The sequence below is a fragment of the Mytilus edulis genome, chromosome 2 (genome assembly GCF_963676685.1).
Source record: "Mytilus edulis chromosome 2, xbMytEdul2.2, whole genome shotgun sequence".
Taxonomy (NCBI): Eukaryota; Metazoa; Mollusca; class Bivalvia; order Mytilida; family Mytilidae; genus Mytilus; species Mytilus edulis.
The window spans coordinates 73,678,917-73,699,673 of record NC_092345.1 but is presented as its reverse complement, the minus strand read 5'-3'; the positions used below and the strand labels follow the sequence as shown (position 1 = coordinate 73,699,673).

Below are 20,757 nucleotides of genomic sequence, written 5' to 3'. Positions count from 1 at the left end.
TCTTTCAACATGGGACGGTTTCGTCTTTTGCATTTGTCAATTATAAAAGACTGGATACTCTCTATGTCTTGCTTTTTTGTTGTTGTTGGGATCTTCTCTCAGTAAAGTATACTCCATATTTTCTTTAATATAACCCCAAGGATCGACCATGGTACATAAATATCCTCATCCCTAGACTCTCGTCCGACAATAAACCCTTGCTGAAAGGGACTCCCGTTTTGATGTACGTAATATATAAATCCACAGCCACGTTTGAAATGGTTATGTCAAAACCATTGTCTCGGGTAGCACTTGAATAACTACATTGTCACTTTATAACAGCTTGTCAGCTGTAACGCAAAATGTCTGCCCGTATACATACACACCTTCCCCCCTCCCCAAGTGATAGTCCAAAATCTAAATTAACCACCCTTCTTCTCTGTCATCATTCCCTAATTGTTAATAAATTCTTGTCTGAATATGCACGAATTCACGGTTGCTGGTCGTCAGAGCAGGAAACAACGACTCCTCGTCAATTGATTATGCTTATTCATTTTTTATTTGTTTTGGTCAAAAATATGCATGTAATATTTTCCACTGAATGTTAAAACAATCAACCAATTCATTCATTTATTAACAAACAGACAAGAGTACTCCAATATAGAGGTTACATTATCATGTTTATCACGTGTGAATGATCTTCGATGATAAACATTTCATATAAATAGACTTCTAAATAAACAGGGACTGTTTAACACACACAAAAACGATCTAGTTTGTTAATGGCACACGATACAGTTTTGATACCAATGTGAAATCGAAAATTTGAAAACAAGCTTGGCCGTATTTTTACCGAGTAAATTCAAATATGTAATAATATAGTACCTTCATTTGCAAGTTATAGATATAAATGCAGTTGTCGTGTTTATACTTTGTGGTTTAAGGACTTTGCATGTTTTCTAAGTGTTATTTTACAGTATATCAAACTTACTACAGCGTATTGGAATAAAAGATGCACTTTTGGTTGATTTCTATCAGTAGCTTGAAGACGAGTACAAGGACCTTATTTTTTACAATGGGATTAGGCTTGATTATATATATGTGAAAATTATTTGTTTCTATTTTTATGTATTTTGAAATTAGATTTAAGTATACAGCAATAATGCAGTTTTTTTTCTCAAAAAATCATGTACATTTGCCAAAAATGGAATTTTTCAAGAACTATTGCACAAATTTATAGCACAACTATGTAACTTAAGAAGATGTTCGAAATGTGTTTATAAAATTTCACTTATGGGTATCTCTTGAACCAAATAAAAAAGGTTAAGTACGATGGACAGTCATCGGGTCAATTTGCAATTCCGTGGGTGCAAATAGTGTCACCTTATATTTGGAGGTAGATAAAAATGAATTTGATAACTATGTGATGTCTGTATAAAGAATAAAAATGTCGAAGAAACACAAATTTTGAGAAAAAGGCTTAAATTTTGACCACATAAAAAAAGCGTTTCAATTTTTGAAGGAAGATAATGTCTTTGATATTTTGTGATTTAACGAAACTTTTAAGCACCGCTTTTGGACTATTTCGTGGCTATTTGAAGAAAGGTACTAATTACAAATCTGTCAAGTGGTTTATGATCTTCGTTCTTTTATTTCGTTTTCTGTACATGTAAGCCGGTATTCATAAGCATTATTTGTTTACATAAAACACATATAAACAAATAAAAACAGAACCATTATAATTTATCATCGCGTTTTGCCTATTTCGTTGCAGTCAGTTCTAGTAGTTCATCTTTACTGTGACCTTTAGGGATAGACAAATCGAATACGACTGGTGCGTTTGAGGGCGTATAACTAAAAGTACATGTTGATGAGTTAACAAAAGTTGTAAATCCGTCAGAAATAATTCCATATCCTGAAATTGAAAATAAAAATACAACCATAACATACATACAAGAAATGAACTGCAAAAGCACGATAAATGAAAAAAAAAAAGAAACTCGGTATAAAATGCACGATGCGTGAATTAAATCAGCATGATCGTGTTGGATATAATACAGAAATTTTCTGATTTTAACAGCGAACGTTACATATATATATATAAAAAAAAACAGTGGAGTATTGAGCTTTAACATAAAGTATCCTTTAAGCTGTATTGCTTTCGGAATAAAGTATTAATATTAAATAAAGTACCATATAGCAGGTTATTTTCGCGGGTGTAAAATTTCGTGATTTTCATTGAATAATATATACGAAAAAAGTTTGGCGGTTTTTATTTTGGCGAATTCAAAACTTTGAAAATTTACACCCCGCGAAAATAATCCGCTATATGGTATTAGAGATGAAACTCTAAATACCAGTGTGTTGGAGGTCTACCGGTACACAGTCTGACTGGTATAAATACACATTGAAAATCAATTTCCAAGCTGTACATACCATTTGTTTCGTCTAGTATAGTTTACTTTATTAGTATAAAGCCAATTTTGAAAAGGCTCATGTGTGAAGAAAATGCGACTATTTTGTTTTTATATTTTTTTAACTGTTTCAAAACTTGCAATAACACATCATTAGTACAAATGTAAGTTACTGCTACGAAGTTTCGGATAAGGTTTTATATACAGCCCAAATCTTTTATACTATAAACGTTAATTTTTCTTGAACTAGAACATCTATATGGGCTACGATTTAATCGCCAGACCCTCTGCTTTATGATTTGCCTAGGCGATCACAACTTTTATCGAAACGTATTAAACAGAAAATACAGTTTAAGCGAACATGTATTTCATATTCCATAAACAATGGTTCTTGGTGTGATTATTTTAATATTTGTTTTATTAAGAGCAGTATTTATGTTATATTTCAGCTAGTATTTTTGAAAGAACAGTCAGTGGTTTTTGACGCATGTATTTTAAGTGTTTCCTGCTTTTCTATAGTGATACCGGTATAATTATATTAGCTAAGATTATTTTTGATTTTTTTTTATTGTCATTTATTTTTACCTTCACGAACATGACCAAAAACATGATATTTTGGTTTGACACGCCTCTGTACTGTATTCAAAAGCTCCAAACACCCGACATGCGTTTTTGATATTGTCAAATCGCCATAACCTGGAAAAAACAAGGTACAACAATGTATTCCTTTTCAATTATTTTTAAATCAAAATAATTTTAAATTTCTGTTTTTTTTTCTCTCGATTAAACAAATATCTTCTGTCTATAAAACATAAAGATAAACATGTGCGTGTGAAATGAATAAATGCTAAATATCATAGAAAACGACGTGAAGAAGGTTTAACGAGCAGTCTGTACCAAGAGACGTGTCTTTAACCAATCAATACGAAAAAAAGGACATCTTATTTAAATTCGCTGGACATATATACTATTACGAGAAAGTGAAAATTATATCTTAGGGGAACATGTTAAACAAGTCTGAGATCTGACCGAGGATCTGACAATGTGGACGTATAAGTAGTTGACAAATGTAGTACCAACCGCAAACGTCAAAATGAATAAAATATTTCTTACCTAAGGGGGGACCATGACTAACGATGATATCTGTTTTATCAGGTATATTATTCCATTTCTGTAAAAGTTCACCACCTCTCTTTAAATTAAAGGCCGAATTACAATATTCTGGTATCCTGTAATGATAATTAAAGTAACTTTAACTGAATAAATTGAATAAATGGATATGATATTAGAGCAAAATGATTTACCGTTAAGCAAATTTAATGTTATGCATTCGACAAAAAAGTTATGGATCACATCAAAATAATTGTACTACATGTATACTATATTTTCAAAACATACTATCCCCACTTTTAGTATAATATATTTTCATCGAGGGCTTAGAGCAAAACTTCTTTGCCCAGAATCAACATTTTATGCAGGATATTTATCAATTATCATGCCAACAATTTAGTCGAAGTTATCTCTATTTGAATGTTAGATTTTAAATTCTCACAAATTACCACTTTCAACGAATTCTCCTTTCGTTCAAACTTCAACAAAGAGCACCGCTATATCATACAATCAACTGAACAGGGCCGTAACTAGCGATGTAAAAAAAAAAGAGAGAAAAATAAGAAATGGAAAAAGCTAGGCATGCAGGAATAAAAAATATCTATCATTCTACAATTAAGTAATGATCAGTAATGCATAATTCGAATTGTAATTAATGTTACGTTCAGCTTGTGTACTCTTATTTCAACTACGTTACAAATGTATGCATCGTAATATCCGTCTGATTACTATCTCCAGTAAACCGGCATTTGGTTTCGCAAGTATTCATTTCCCGCGAAAAAAGCTCGGCAGTCAGAGATTTTGGTTTCCCCAGGAGCAGTTCAGGTCCACATACAGCGGTAAGTAGCATTACTAATCGTAGACCTCATCCTGTATCCAAATATACATACCATTTTGAAGCTACTATTGATATTGCCCCCGGTCGGTACCGGCTCATGTGATATCTTTTCTGCCCTTGGTGTAGATCAACAATGACCAAGGACAGATTATGTGGTTTAGCCATACTTAACGTCCATCGTACGGACAATGTAGAACAAGTAAACGCAGAATGCTGTTCTTAAACGATGGGATCTAAGTGGAACAAGAAAGGTTGAACTAGCGTTCACACACAATATAAAAAAAGAAGATGTGATATGATTGCCAATGAGACAACTCTCCGCAAGAGACCAAAATGACACAGACTAGCTTCAATTCTTTGATTTTTATAAAAATGTTGTGTGTTATTTTGATACAGCGTTAACCACACACACTTGTTCCGCTTTTTCTACTTTTAAGCATGTATACGCTACTGTAAAAGAGGGACGAAAGATACCAAAGGGACAGTCAAACTCAAATCTAAAACAAACTGACAACGCCATGGCTAAAAATGAAAAAGACAAACAGAAAAACTATAGTACACATGACACAACATAGAAAACTAAAGAATAAACAACACGAACCCCACCAAAGACTAGGGGTGATCTCAGGTGCTCCGGAAGGGTAAGCAGATCCTGCTCCACATGTGGCTCCCGTCGTGTTGCTTATGTGATTACAAATCCGGTAAATAGTCTTAATTCGGTAGGTCACATTCATGAAAGGGAAGGGGATTGTAGTTACGACGTAAGGAACATATCCGATATCATTTGTGAAACGATTATTCCATAACGGTCAACCAACTCGTGATGGCGTCCGTAAAATTTACGAAGGGATGATTTCAACTTCACCATTTGGAACTCTTGGTTTAATAGCTTCCTTGTGAGCAGCAAACCTCTATCAAGAAAATCATGATAGGAAATGCAAGCACGGGAATATCGTATCAATTGGGAGATATATACCCCGTATGCAGGTGCTGCTGGAATGTTGCTACTTAGAAATGGAAAGTTCACAATTGGAAAGCTGAAATCATCTTTTGTCGTAAAGTTTTGTTTTCAACCGACCCTCATTGTCAATTTCTAGATGTAAGTCAAGATATGAAGCCGACTTAACTGTATCTGTAGTATCCTTTATCTCCAATTCGATGGGATAGATGCGTTCCACATAGTCACCAAATTTTGAATTGTTTAGTGAAAGAACGTCATCTATATAGCGGAAAGTAGAGTTAAAGGATATTGCTAACTTCTTATCTTTCTTCCTAAGAAGTTCCTGCATGAAGTCAGCCTCATAATAATAAAGAAACAAGTCGGCAAGTAGAGGGGCACAGTTTGTTCCCATTGGGATGCCGACAGTCTGTTGAAAAACACGTCCTCCGAACGTTACAAATATGTTGTCAATCAAGAAATCAAGCATCTTGATAATATCGGTTTCAGAGAATTTTTTGTTTGAATCAGAGTGATTCTTTACAAAGTATGATTTATCCCTCCCTAAGACAAGATACTTGTATCTACGTTGGCCATTCTTAAATGGATACATGTTTTGATGGAATAAAATACGAGGCAAGTATCTATCAGCCGGTTCCGGATGACTAATTTTAATGCATTTCTTCATACAGTAAATGTGAAACAAAAACAATAAATAAGATACAAAAACGGAGGTTACAAGACATATTTTGAACCCTAATATTACAATTTTCGGCCCCCAGAAACCTGCCTCCTCTGTTTAGGAGATCACGTTGCTTGGTTCAAGAATGTTGAATGTAAAAGTATGCTAGCGTTTTACTACAGCAGGTCCTAGCTGTAACCTACATTTTTTATTGGTAGATGTTCGATTGTGTCTACTAAACTAATTCACATTTGAATATACACTTGTTGATTTAGAGCTTAAAATATTTAATAAACATGTGTCTGTTCACTGTTGTTAAAAACTGTATATTGACCTCTATAAGAAGTTATTTCGTTATTTCTGTCTCGTTGTCATAAAACCACACCTTCTTTTATTAATATTTTATTCTGAATAGATTAAAATAATAGATCACTTGACATTATATAATTTGATGAAAATATAAAAAAAAAAGAAGATGTGGCATAGTTGACAATGAAACAACTCTCCATAGGAGACCAAATGACACAACATTTAACAACTATAGGTCCCTTATGGCCTTCAACAATGAGCAAAGTCCATACCGCATTTTCAGCTATAAGAAAAAAAAAACGAAATGCACAATTCAAACGATAAAAGTAACGGCCGAATTTATGTACAAAAATTGAACAAAAAACAAATATGTAACGCATAAAAAAACGACAACCGCTGAATTACATGCTCCTGACTTGGTACAGGCTCATACAACAAGAGTGTGGCAGGGTTAAACATGTAAGCGGAATCCCAACCCTCCCCTTACCTAGGACAGTGGTGTAACAGTACAAAAAAAAAAGAAACTATAAAAATCAGTTGAAAAAGGCTTAACTCATCAGATGGATACAAATACAACTACAACACAGAGTGGACTAGGCAGGGTACTTGTATATCTAAAAAACAAAAACCCAATAAGTACAGTACTGAGAGTACCCGCAGTTACTGACAGTTGGTTCAAGGCCACAAGCAACCAATTAAAAAAATCATGCATCCAAGACTAAATTATCAATCAGTACACATTCAATAGCCAATTAATTTAGTGTAAAGACGTCATACATTCAGACTCATTGGCACTCATACCACATCTTCCTATATCTAAAAACATGACCTTGTGCAATGCCAAAATTCAGATATCGACAGATTGTAGATCCATGATTGTGTATATGTATATAACAATAATATTTAGTTTGCTTTTAATTTACTGATAACAAAAACAATCTTAAAACCCAATAAAAACAATATTCATTGATCTAATTACAGTGTTGAGTTGGTAACCTTTTAAAACAAGTTTTTTTAAATGATCAGTTTTATAGAAACGTGTTGTCGCTGACTTTACATAACTTACCCGTCATTTACGTATAAAGAAATATAAGTATTGGTTGGATTTTGTCACCAATAGAGTATATTTGGACGGTAAAAGTAAATATTCTACGTAGGACATTTGTTTTAAAATATTGAACTTATATATAAATAGATAATAAAATTACCATGGTGAGCCATATATATGAAGTCCACATACGTTTACCAGAGAATCTTCTAAATATATACAATTACTGAGTAGTCCTTTGATCGTAAAGACATTCTCCTCTTCTAACACGTGTTTCACTGTTTGCATTGTTAGATTAAAAGATTGTTCCATTCTTTCTTCATCATTCCACATAGAATCGTCAAATGTCAAATCTTGATTACCAGCGATAACAATCTTACATTTATGTGGTAAAGTTCCTGGAAAACCATAATTATACGTACAAGATATCTGACCCTACCATATGTTGTTGCCTGTTACTCTGTATCAACTCAGGCTTACTATCATATCTTAGTTTCTACATTTATTTTTTCGTAGAAGTCAGGTATTGGAGATTTGAGTGGCTTAATGTTGTATTTTCCATTGTGTTGGTGATTTCTATAATCTTATACAGATATGTAATGGGTTAAGATTTTTTTTGAGTTCCTGCGACAAATCAAATCAACTGCCGCATATTAGAGAATTTTACGTTTCAAACGAAACTTACCTACGTAAACGCAAGTGACTTAGGCTTTACAATTATACGGACTTATAAGACATAAATTAAATTGTGGTTGTCTCCCTTCGCCGGTTTCAGCATGTCGAATTTCAGTCGGATAATATTGTTTTAATTCTAAAATAACATTCTTTTACAAGGCAAGGACCGTTCGATATTTGGGAGAGGGGGTCGTGCTGTGAATTTAAAAAGAAGAGATTTCTGCCCATTAAATAATTTTCAAAACAAAATTTCCGAATCAATATCTCTCCCCCCTCCCCCGAAAAATTAAATAATCGATTCAAAAAATCAAAAGACAGAATGAACAAATAAAAGGGTTGCTCCCTTATCAAAAACATGGACATGTATTTAACTGAACGAAAGTAAAATGTGTACAGAAGTAAGAAAATAACACATGTACAGAAAAAAGGTTTACCATAAACGTTTTTTGGTATTCATGGTTTTTGAAAGTCAATATTTTCCATTCTTTTTATCCGTCTTCCGTCTTCTCGGGACTGAGGGAATTATCGATCTCACTATATCAGGATGCAAAATTTATAGGTCTGCATCGAACTGTGCAGAAAGCAGTTCAACTATCTGACTATATCTCACAAGGTCAGTTCAAGTAAGATAAACGATACTGCAGTTAAATCGGTTTAACTTAAGAAGTAAATCGGTTTATATTTTACAGTTCATACACGTAAGTTGACAGACACTAGAAAGGTTGACAGGTTGACACTAAAAATGTCCACAATGTTGACAAGTGTTATGGTTGACAGGTCGACATGTATAAAATTCGATAAATGCATAAGTCGACAGGTTGACAAGCGAAAAGGTTAACAGTTTGACAGATTGACATGTTGCAAAGTCGATAAATACATAGGTCGACCGGTTGACAAGTGTAAAGGGTAAACGTCGTGTGAGGTAGAGTTATGTATTTGACTTGCAAAGAGAAGGGCTGGATATATGATCCTGATGAAGAACAAGATGTTCATCAATATTTAAAAACCTTTTTTGTTCTTTTTTCAAATTACAACCCTTGTGGTTAATTAAGTAAGGACGGGTCCTTTTCATTTTTTTTTACCAAGTCGTGTAGGTGAGTGAGATTTAAACAGACTCAACTGATATACATTACGGCAAGGACTGTGATCTAAACATTGGACTGCATAAACTGAAACAAATCTAAACTTTTCAGTTCGATTTGGTCGTTTCAGTCTGATCATTAATAATTAGTGGCACGTTTTCCGTCGTCACTACGTAATCAATTATGTGCATCAAGTTTAATTAAGCATAAACAATTTAAATAACTTAAACCTTTGTCTAATGATTATAGGACTTTAAACACAATAATTATTAGATAAATCGAGAAAAGATATATACTGAACATTATCTATAAACAAAAATTATGACTCAGAAAAGAAATGAACTTAAAAAACTTAAAATGTCAAAGGTCAGGGTCATGGTATTCTGCGCATCAATTTCAGTTGAACAGAAAAAAGTCATTTATCGTTGGTCATACTCGGTAGTTTGTCTGCAGACCGTACCAGCTTACCATGTACTACAGATAAAAAGTTACAAAAGGTTAACTCAGTGGCTGTGCCAGGGGTACGGGTCTGTGATTGGATATTTTTTTCTTCAGAAATTCGAAAGATTACGTGAATATTACAGAAAAAGAGACAACTGTTTTTTTTCCTTTTTATTCTGGAACTCCTCTTTATGAAATTTCTGGATCCGCCCCTGTTACTATCTACCGCCATAGAACCACATATATCCAAGTTTCTTGCAGTCTGGATGATCATGAAACAGATTTATGAAAAATAAGATGTGGTATGATTGCCAATGAGACAATTTTCCACAAGAGAACAAAATGACACAGAAATTAACAACTATAGGTCACTGTACAGCCTTCAAAAATTAAAAATGCCCATACCGCATAGTCAGCTATAAAAATCCTCGAAATGACAATGTAAAACAATCCAAACACGTACATGTAAACATACGGCCTTATCTATATAAAAAAAATGAACGAAAAACAAATATGAAACACATAAGCAAACGACAACCACTGAATTACAGGCTCCTGGCTAAGGACAGGCACCGTACATACATACATAATGTGGCGGGGTTAAAAAAAAAGTTAGCGGGATCCCAACCCTCCCCTTACCTGGGACAGTGGTAAAACAGTATAAAAATCACTCGAAGAAGTATAAACTCATTAGATGGAAAAAAAATACAAGTGGACGTGGCCGGGTACTTTGACATCCCAACAACAAAAAATACTAGGAACAGATATGAGAGTACTGACAGCTAGTTCAAGACCACTAACAACTAATAAAATAATCATACATATATATAAGACTAGTCTGATAGCTACCCGAATTAAAACAACAAAAATTTTAAACAAATCAAATGTGCTGCTTCATGCAGCTTTGCTTGTCACTTATGCATAATTTGGTTCCAATATTTAAGGCAATGCAACAGGGAAAAACAATATAAAGATGACTAGTTCCGAAAACTTTACTCGGCATGGTTCACCTGTTATGGTAATGTATTGGTTTTATTGACAGCTTAGCTTGTACAGCAATGCCACGTGACAGTCAATTTCTAAAGTTTATGCGCTGATCGCGATAAAAGGGTTCAAAAATCTTAGAATCAAGTCATGTTTCGTTGACATAAATGTTTGAGATATTATAACCCATTCTGCGTCTTTTGATACCGTATTTTGGCTTTGATAACTTACCCGAGGGTATCACACGCCCAGTAGCCAACACCTTTTGTGCTGATATGAATTATCATTGATATTGTTATATTTATAAATTAACTGTTAACAAAATTTTGAATTTTTTGAAATACTAAGGCATAGATTACCTTAGCTGTATTTGGCAAAACTTTTAGGAATTTTAGTCCTCAATGCTCTTCAACTTCGTACTTTATTTGGCCTTTTTAACTTTTTTGAATTCGAGCGTCACTGATGAGTCTTTTGTAGACGAAACGCGCGTCTGGCGTATATATAAAATTTAGTCCTGATATCTATGATGAGTTTATTTACATGTCAGCTTGGAATTTTTTGTCGAAACGCCGAACTCTTCTTTTCAAGAGACAATATTCTTTTTTTCCCAGAGTAATAACCTGTCCCCAGCGATGCTTCGAGGAGTAATAGTAACACAATGCTACATTCAATCCCTCCGTCCGTCGGTCTGTCCGTTCGTAACACTCCTATTGACACTGTTGAATCTACATCATTCAAGGAATTCTAAACATGAAACATGGCAAATGAATAACACAGCGATATGTTTTATTTTTTACTTTCCATAATGAACTTTCCAAGGAAAATAAAATTGAGAATGGAAATGGAAAATGTGTCAAAGAGAAAACAACCCGACCATAGAACAGCCGAATGCCACCAATGGGTCTTCAATGCAGCGAGAAATTCCCCTACACTGAGGTGTCCTTCAGCTGGCAAACTGCTTTTCTTGATTGGTTATGGCACACACGACACAGATCATTCATTTAAAAGAAAAGAAAAGCTGAATTATCAATAAGACAAAAACAAATAAAGCCCTTACTCATGTTAAAGGCAATAACAAAAAATCCCAGAACGATCTCATAAGAAATGCATGAAACATAATTATTCGACGTTCAAATTCTATCCGCAAATTATCATTATTCTAGCCAGAAAATTTCAAAGTACATATCTGTGTCCCATGCGAATAAAAATTGGATTTTTCGTATAAGACAAGTGTATACTCTCGCTCGTGGAATACGCTATATTAAATAAATTTGAACTAAACGGAGAAAGGGAGACAAACACAATTTAACAGCGACCAAGTTAAGGTGTATTGCGTACGTCAAAATATACGGTTTTTGTTTAATTCAGAAGTTAAATGGTCAACGGGAGATAACAATGAACATGTCTTCGAAATGTTAAGGTTTGTTACGTTTAAGTACGTGAAAAACTTAAAATTCTCTATTACGTGTAATCCAACATTTCTATAGCAGTGCCTTTTGTTGGCTGTTGTTCGTGTGTTTCTTTGTCAATTGTATTCTCCAATTTATTTATATTGTAGTCCTGTGGTGTTGAGTTGTCATTTTAATGTTATATTTCACATGGCTATAAAAGGGGAGGTTTGGCATGCCACAAATCCAGGTTCAACCCGCAATTTTTTCCTTTAAAAATGTCCTGTACCAAGTCAGGAATATGGCCATTGTTATATTATATAGTTCGTTTCTGTGTGTGTTACATTTTAACGTTGCGTCGTTTGTTTTCTCTTATTTTTTAGTGTAAATTCACATTGCGATTAGACGTGTCACGGTACTTGCCTATCCCAAATTCATGTATTTGGTTTTGATGTTATATTTGTTATTCATGTGGGATTTTGTCTGATGCTTGGTCCGTTTCTGCGTGTGTTACATTGTAGTGTTGTGTCGTTGCTCTCCTCTTATATTTAATGCGTTTCCCTCAGTTTTAGTTTGTTACCCCGATTTTGTTTTTTGTCCATGGATTTATGAGTTTGAACAGCGGTATACTACTGTTGCCTTTATTTAGCTCATTTAACACCATTTTCTTGTAATTGCTACATAAGAACAGACATACAGTGTATGCATTTCTGAATCGCTACGAATATTTTAATAATTTGAACTTTTTAATTTTATCTTCATAAATTGCACTAGGTTTACAGTTGTTATACGAAGAGCTAAAATTTGGTTAAACGTGTTTCATTGTTTTGTTTTTTTATACGTAATGAGATTTGTTCATGTTTTAGGTCGTACGGTGATCTGTAGTTGTTTACATCTATTATGCTTTTTGATTTTGTAAATTAAAATAGTTGTCTTTTTTACAGTCATACCACATCCCTTTATTATTTTCATAACCTCAATTATCTGTGAAATTTATAATTTTCATTGTCTTGGTTTAAGTTTGCTCTTCAATTTCCATTTTAGAGTTTTATATCAAATCTTAATAAGTATAATGCAGGGTGGACAATATTATCACACTAAACTTATTCATTCTAACCAGAGTCATACACACACACACATATGTATATACATGTAAGTCTCTGTTCTTACCTATAAAATCATTAAATTGTTTTATTTCCTCTGGTTGACCAGTATTTGTGAAGTTGCCCGCATGAAGCAAAACATCTCCTGATGGAATAAAGTTTGTGAGTTTTTCAATTTGTGTATGTGTATCAGAAATGCACACAAAACGTATTTTATCTCTGTGTATTGTTGACTTGTGGTTCATAGGAATTAGAAATGACTGTATTTGGTCATCTTTTATTCTGTCCCAGGCTGCGTTCGGCATAAATGTGTCTGGTTCTGGTAGAATAACACTGGAGACAAATCCCGTTTCTTAATTGATGATAATAAAAAAAAAATATTGGATTACGCATTTATCTTTTAAAAAATTTTAATCATAAATCATAGTTTGCCATTGACCAAAATAAGTTATATATTCAAATTTACAATATAATATCATTACAAAAAATTACGCCAAGGACCTTTAGTGTTCATATTTAATTTTTCTAATTTCTAGTCGATATTTACTTTTCCGAGCTAATTGAATGTTTTTATTTTTATAAAGGAAGTGTTGATAATTAACGCGTGGTTGGTTGTCCACGGCTCATTATTTTGCCTCTCTCTTGCTTTCTATTAACTTTTGTATGTCTGTACATATACTTTATGTACAATTTATTGTGTGTATCTCTACACGAATGTAATTTTGTTTGTTGAGAAAAAAATATGCACTGTTCTTCATAATTTGTTCAAGATGTTTTTGCTTTCCTCGGTTGTCATTTTTTGGGCATAACGAAAATAGACCATCTACAGCTGATGATGTCACACCGAATAAAGATCACAACCTCTTTGCTGCTTTGCAGACTTTTGAAAATGAAATAATGATAAATTGTTTTTACAGTATATATACGATATAACTTCACTATCGCCAAGCCCCATGAGTTCAATTAGTGAATTTAACCGTCTCGAGCATGTTCTTTACTTCATCTCAAAATGTATAATATTACATTGAAATCCATTAAAAATAGATTACTAAATATTGGTCCGAAAACTCAATCTAAACATCTAAAGAAAAAATAAGTAAAACATGAATAAAACAACGCTTTGCAATGCTGCATGGTTTTGCTATTTTGATTCATACAAGCCAAAAACAAACAACAAGTATTCGGTTCAGTGTATATCAAAAACGATTCTATACTTGTGCTTTATTTTTGAATACATTTTTTGAATTGATCGCATGTAAGCATCATTTGTTTTGCCATGGATACAATCTTTACAAAATCTGACAATTTTGCACAACCTGTAGTCTGAAAAAGCTCCCATAACCCATACGTTTTATTATATTTAAAAAAATGTTATATTTCATTTTGTAAAGTATTTAAAAAAAAAGAAATCCATCTATATTATGATTCCCCCTTCCCCAATCTACATCAAATGATTTTTTTTATCAGATGATGTCTCTAGTGTAATGCTTTATTTGCATTATAGTGTTCACACTTCATATATTTGTCCATGCACGCTAACTTTTGGTAACGTTGTGAATGACATATGTAGTTGCTTAACAATAGAAGTGTTTGAATTTAACTTTGAGTTTGGTATTTTTCAAGGTAATAGCTTACCTACTAACTATTTGTTTTTGCAATTATTTATCCATTTTAAACTTATTCGTTAGTTTGATCAGACCATTCCTTACAAACCCAATCACGTAATCAGTCTTGGTCTGTATACGAGTCTTATGATTGTCCTAGCACTGTATATTATAGTTCAGAACACACATTCATAGATATGATGTTTGATAATTCACATCTTTGAGGTTTTTCATAATACACAGCTATGATATTTGATAACACATATTTATGATGTTTCAAAACACATATCAATAAGAATAATAAAAAACACTTAAATATAAAAAAGAAGATGTGGTATGATTGCTAATAGGACAACTCTCCACAAGACACCAAAATCAAAACATGCTCATGATTTAGTACAATATTATTGCAATATGAAATTGTGTTTTTCTTCTTCTAGTATTCCAACATATAATTTTATCTTATTTATCATATATATGTATATTACAATCAGGCATTTATATTTTTTTTACTTACTTTGTAATTTTTCAAACCATTAATGATATTAGTATTATCCTTAAACTATTAACTAGACAAAGCTTTTTACACATACTTTATTTTATTACTAATAGTGCCTATTTGTTGAGTCGACATTACAACAATATGAAATACTGTTTTTATACTTTTGATATTGAAATAAGCTATAGTGTCAAATACTGTATAAAATAAAGAAATCCATAGCTCGGATGGATTTTACAAAATGCTATATTTGTCCGATTCATATGACACACATTTATGTAAAAAAGATTAAAAAAAATAAAAAAAATTACAACACTGAACACTTTTAATTTGCAAAACACTCATTTGCAAATACGCCGCCGCCTCTCATTAGATATACAGTGTCATGTATATAACTAAAATGATCAGAATTACATGGGATTCAATAAATTCATTGCTAGTTTGCTGTTATTATTAAATATATATGACAATATTCTTTAGAAAAGCAAGGAATTTTGAAAAACCCATGGGACAGTGCAAAATCCCATGGGAGTGACCAATATCCGATTGGACTTTGTTTACACTACTAAAAAAAGATGAGAAAATACAATGAAAATTAAAACTGAAAGAAATAGAACATCATGTTTTAAAAATGGCACATTATAGATCTGCATCTAAAATTGATAATGGTGTACTTGAAGACTTATGAATATTATAAAACAACTATATAAAGAGGAAAGTTATTAATACGATAATATACGACAATATGCCGTGTAAACTTCTAAAACATTATTGTTTTTATATTTTTTTTCTTCTAAATAATTTATTTTGTGTGAATCCATCCCCTGATTCTATATGTCGTAATATAAATCCTTCGTCTAACGTTCCACTCTGACTAATACAAAAAAGAAAAGAGAAGAATTAAAGTACAAGTTGAATTGTAGGCTTAATACAGATAAACTTTTGAAAAGATGACTTTAAATAAATTTTGTATTAACTTAGCTATGGTAAGAAAAGGATACAATTTATTTCATTTACGTCATCAATCATCCGCCTCTATCATTTCTTCTTTTTCTTTTGACACTTAGTGCAAATATTGTTAATTTTTCATGATGAACATGCCATACTTCCGATATCATTATCATTGAATACTGTTAGTCATGTTTACTCTTAAAAGAGGGTCTAAATGTGGTTTACATTTTTATTTCTTGCAAGTCGATCCCCATTAAACATATCAGAAATCTTCAACATAAACAAATTGTATTTTATATACATACATATATATTAATGAAATAACATATCAATCTGATTTTTATTAAATATATAAGGACAAAGTAAAAACATTTTTCTGAATAAAAGATTCATGAGAAGAATGGGCTTATACAACTTTTTATCGTTTGCTATACTGTTTCATAGATGAGTTCTAGTATGTCATCGAAAAAATTGCGTTCGATTTATGCGCATGTTTCAGTTTTCCATCACGTGTAATTATATTTTCAGACCAACATGCGTGTCTACATGGCTGCATCGACTGACTACCACTATTTTGGACCAAAAATACATTGTGGTATAAGGTGACGAGAACCACAAGGGTGATTTAATATGAATAACACATAGCTGAGATGGCCCAAGTATAGAATACGTTTAAGTAGTTCCGGCAATATTCGAAATATCCATACGCCAATACTTTAAATATGTTTAGGCGCGCAACAATCTGAAGGCCTAGTTCCGGCAATAATCGAAATATTCATTCGCTGAAACATTAAATATGTTCTTGTGGGTCGGTGTTTTTGGGGGTTAACATAACAGCTGTTAATATGTCAATGTGGATAGGGACTAGCATGAGGTTGGATACTCAATTAAATAGTCAGCAAGTTTACAGGTCAACAGGTCAGCAGGTCGACAGGTCAGCAAGTCGACAGGTCAGCAGGTCGACAGGTCAGCAGGTCGACAGGTCAGCAAGTCGACAGGTCAGCAGGTCGACAGGTCAGCAGGACAACAGGTCAGAAGATGTTTCATGTTATCCATAGATTATTAGTCATTAAGTCAGGATGTTGTGTAGAGGGAAGGTTTGGTACTCAGTTAAATAGTCAGCAAGTCGACAGGTCAGCAGGTCGACAGGTCAGCAGGTCAACAGGTCAGCAGGTCGACAGGTCGACAGGTCAGGAGGGCGACAGGTCAGCAGGTCGACGGGTTAACAGGTCAGCAGGTCGACAGGACGACAGGTCGACAGGACGACAGGTCGACAGGTCAGCAGGTCGACATGTCAGCAGGACGACAGGTCGACAGGTCAGCAGGTCAACAGGTCAGCAAGTCGACAGGTCAGCAGGACGACAGGTCGACAGGTCAGCAGATGTTTCATGTTATCCATAGATTATTTGTCCATAGACGTTTTCCATAAATTTTTAAAGGACATTGCAATCTTTAATGAAAAAAAATGAAACGGCCAATAAAAGATAAACTAAAATGGATTAAAAAGCGCCACTGTAAACTTTTAAAAATTATAAAAAAAGAAATAGCTACATTTTCGACTTGTCGGACTGTCAATCAAGCTAATTGTTGACATGTCCCTGTCGACCTATCGACCTATCGACCTGTCGGCCTGTCGACCTGTCGGTCTGTCAATCTGTCAACCTGTCGACCTATCGACCTGTCGGCCTGTCGACCTGTCGACCTATCGGCCTGTCGACCTGTCGTCCTGTCGACCTGTCAATCCCAACTTAATATGGCGATTAAACATAACTACAATCTTCAAATAATAAACCTGGAAAATAATTTAACTTGTATAAAAACCGATTTACTTCATTTGACTTAAATATAAGTCCGATGGTACTACAATCACGTATTCTATACTTGATCCGCTGAGATGGTTATTGAGCAGATTGGAACCCCGAGAAAACATTGTCAAGCGAGGCTAAGGGTACCAATCTGCTCTATCACCCTCTCAGCTATGTGTTATTTAATTTATTATACTGAATGTTCTATCATTATTGTCTTTCACTGTTTAATTTTAGATTTAAAGTATTTTACTTTGACGTCACGTACATAAAGTTTAAAAATCAACATAAGTGAAGTAAGTTTTTTTTATGCCCCACCTACGATAGTAGAGGGGCATTATGTTTTCTGGTCTGTGGCTCCGTTCGTCCGCAGGTTAAAGTTTTTGGTCAATGTAGTTTTTGATGAATACATTGTGGTATAAGGTGACGAGAACCACAAGGGTGATTTAATATGAATAACACATATCTGAGATGGTTATAGAGCAGATTGGAACCCCGAGAAAACATTGTCAAGCGAGGCTAAGGGTACCAATCTGCTCTATCACCCTCTCAGCTATGTGTTATTTAATTTATTATACTGAATGTTCTATCATTATTGTCTTTTACTGTTTAATTTTAGATTTAAAGTATTTTACTTTGACGTCACGTACATAAAGTTAAAATCAACATAAGTGAAGTAAGTTTTTTTTATGCCCCACCTACGATAGTAGAGGGGCATTATGTTTTCTGGTCTGTGGCTCTGTTCGTTCGTCCGTTCGTTCGTTCGTCCGCAGGTTAAAGTTTTTGGTCAATGTAGTTTTTGATGAAGCTAAAGTCCAATCAACTTGAAACTTAGTATACTTGTTGCTTATGATATGATCTGTCTAATTTTAAAGCCAAATTAGACTTTTGACCCTAATTTCACGGTCAACTGAACATGGAAAATGATAATGCCAGTGAGGCATCCGTGTACTTTGGACACATTCTTGTTTATATTATATTTTGAGCCTATGAAAAATTTCTGAGCTAAAACGTGGAACTATTGAGCATTTTCTTAATTATTTGATATACATTCAATTTATTTTCCTTTAAATTATCGATTTTTTATTGGTCTGCACAAGAGAGTGACATTAAAAATTGTCTTCCGTTCAGCCATGGTATAGAATAAATTGTCACCCTCATATTAGCCAATCAAAATCGTTAAAGTATAATACAATGTCACACTGCCAAATGATATATTGACTGAGGGACACGCTTCTTGTTTACTAGAATTTGTTTAATCCGAGATAGCGTCAAGACAAAACAAATAATACCGAATTCATTACATTTTCTGATATAATATGTTATTGCCAACGAGACAACTTATCCAACAGAGTTAAAATGAAGTGGTAGAAAGCAATTATTGGTCACCGTACAATTATAATAAAATGGAACTTGAAATATATTCCACCCTAAAAAAACTAAATTTTAGATTCAACTATTTGCATACTGCATACCATCCATAATTTAAACATCTCGTTAATATAACTGATAATGATTCCATTGTTGTATACAATGTTTCTTTATTGATAAAGGTTTCATTGTTTGATACACTGGTAAACATTGATAATGGTTCCATTGATAGATGATAATGGTTCATTGTTAAATAACGAAAGCTGTATTTTGTCATTTAGTTATGGCATTCCCAAAGATCTATTAAGGTAATAGATCATCGAGTACGTACACAACATTGATACGATAAATGACTAAAAAGCTCTAACATACCTGACGTATAGCAAATGTTTTCACCATTATATACAAAAGATTGTTTATTTGCACAAACACATTTACATTAAATGGTTATTACATACAGCACATAACAATTGAAACCATTAACTGACATTAATTGAATAAGACTGACAATGGCATTCGCACGAAAGAAGACTTCACATACGTGTCGTGTGAAAGTTAACCATATTATCAAGATCCTTCAACAAAAAAAGATACATATAAAAAAATTAAAATTATACAGATGTTCTCAATAAAATAATATAAAATTCATTATTCATAGAGAAATACGTTAAATGATTGTTAAGTACACAGTTACTTTAAAAGCGTAAATATTTGCTGAAAATTGATTAAAAATATATGTATCTAGAATAAAAAATACGTAGAAGTAAAAGCTCATATATACAATACTTCCTGCACGGAGCTGTCTTACTTGATATGTTATTAATTATTGCATGCAGTCTCTATGGTGTAGTGTATCGCTACAACTAAAGCAATATGCAATTAGTATTCGTCCTTCTTGTTCTAATTACAATTTTTGTATATTTTATGTACCAAGAATTTGTCAGTTCATTTCTGGTTGAATTTTAACAACAGAAACAGAATTGTTCATATTTTTGTTGCGAAACGTTCAATTTTCTGTTGCTTTAACAAAAAGTAAAAAATATTTTTTTGTTCGAATATTTACTATATATTTCAGACAGGCAAGCCAAAAAGTAAAATAATCAGTAGCATACACGGTTTTGTTAGGAGAAAATAAAAACAACTACAGACAAAATAATGATCAAATTAACAAATATAATACAGACAATTCTGTGTCTTTCAACATATTTATTTTGTTCACTCTTAATAATAAGATGTGTAATCTTATAATAAAAAACCGGTGATCTATTACAAAAAAAAAAAATCACAAAAATACTAAACTCCCAGGAAAATTCAAAACGTTAAGTCCCTAATCAAATGGCAAAATAAAAAGCTAAACACATCAAACGAATGGACAACAACTTTTACATCCCCGACAAAGAGGTTGCTTGGCTATTGTAGATGTATAGATATTCATACACGCCCGTTACAATGAAGTCTTCTTACCGTAGGAGAGGTACACCTGGCTGTATGGAATGTTTAGATTACAGCTGAATATGGCTTACCAGGACAATTGTTT

The 20,757-nt window shown here is 33.2% G+C and overlaps 1 protein-coding gene across 2 annotated transcripts in view; it reads right to left on the bottom strand.

The window, feature by feature from the left end:
* Positions 1 to 596: 596 nt before the first annotated feature.
* Positions 597 to 20,757, bottom strand: part of LOC139512907 (metallophosphoesterase MPPED2-like) — a 57,983-nt gene continuing 37,822 nt past the window's right edge. The window contains exons 2-7 of one of the 2 annotated variants that reach the window (XR_011662358.1): positions 13,058 to 13,342; positions 7,478 to 7,715; positions 3,507 to 3,622; positions 2,979 to 3,089; positions 1,596 to 1,894; positions 597 to 864 (exon numbers count right to left, since the gene is read on the bottom strand). Coding sequence is in view for 1 of the 2 variants with exons in the window: in XM_071300868.1 (XP_071156969.1) it covers positions 1,740 to 1,894; positions 2,979 to 3,089; positions 3,507 to 3,622; positions 7,478 to 7,715; positions 13,058 to 13,342 (905 nt within the window). In the remaining variant the exon portion in view is untranslated. Of the gene's footprint in view, positions 1,895 to 2,978; positions 3,090 to 3,506; positions 3,623 to 7,477; positions 7,716 to 13,057; positions 13,343 to 20,757 lie in introns of both variants that reach the window. The other variant, XM_071300868.1, reaches the window with a different exon arrangement.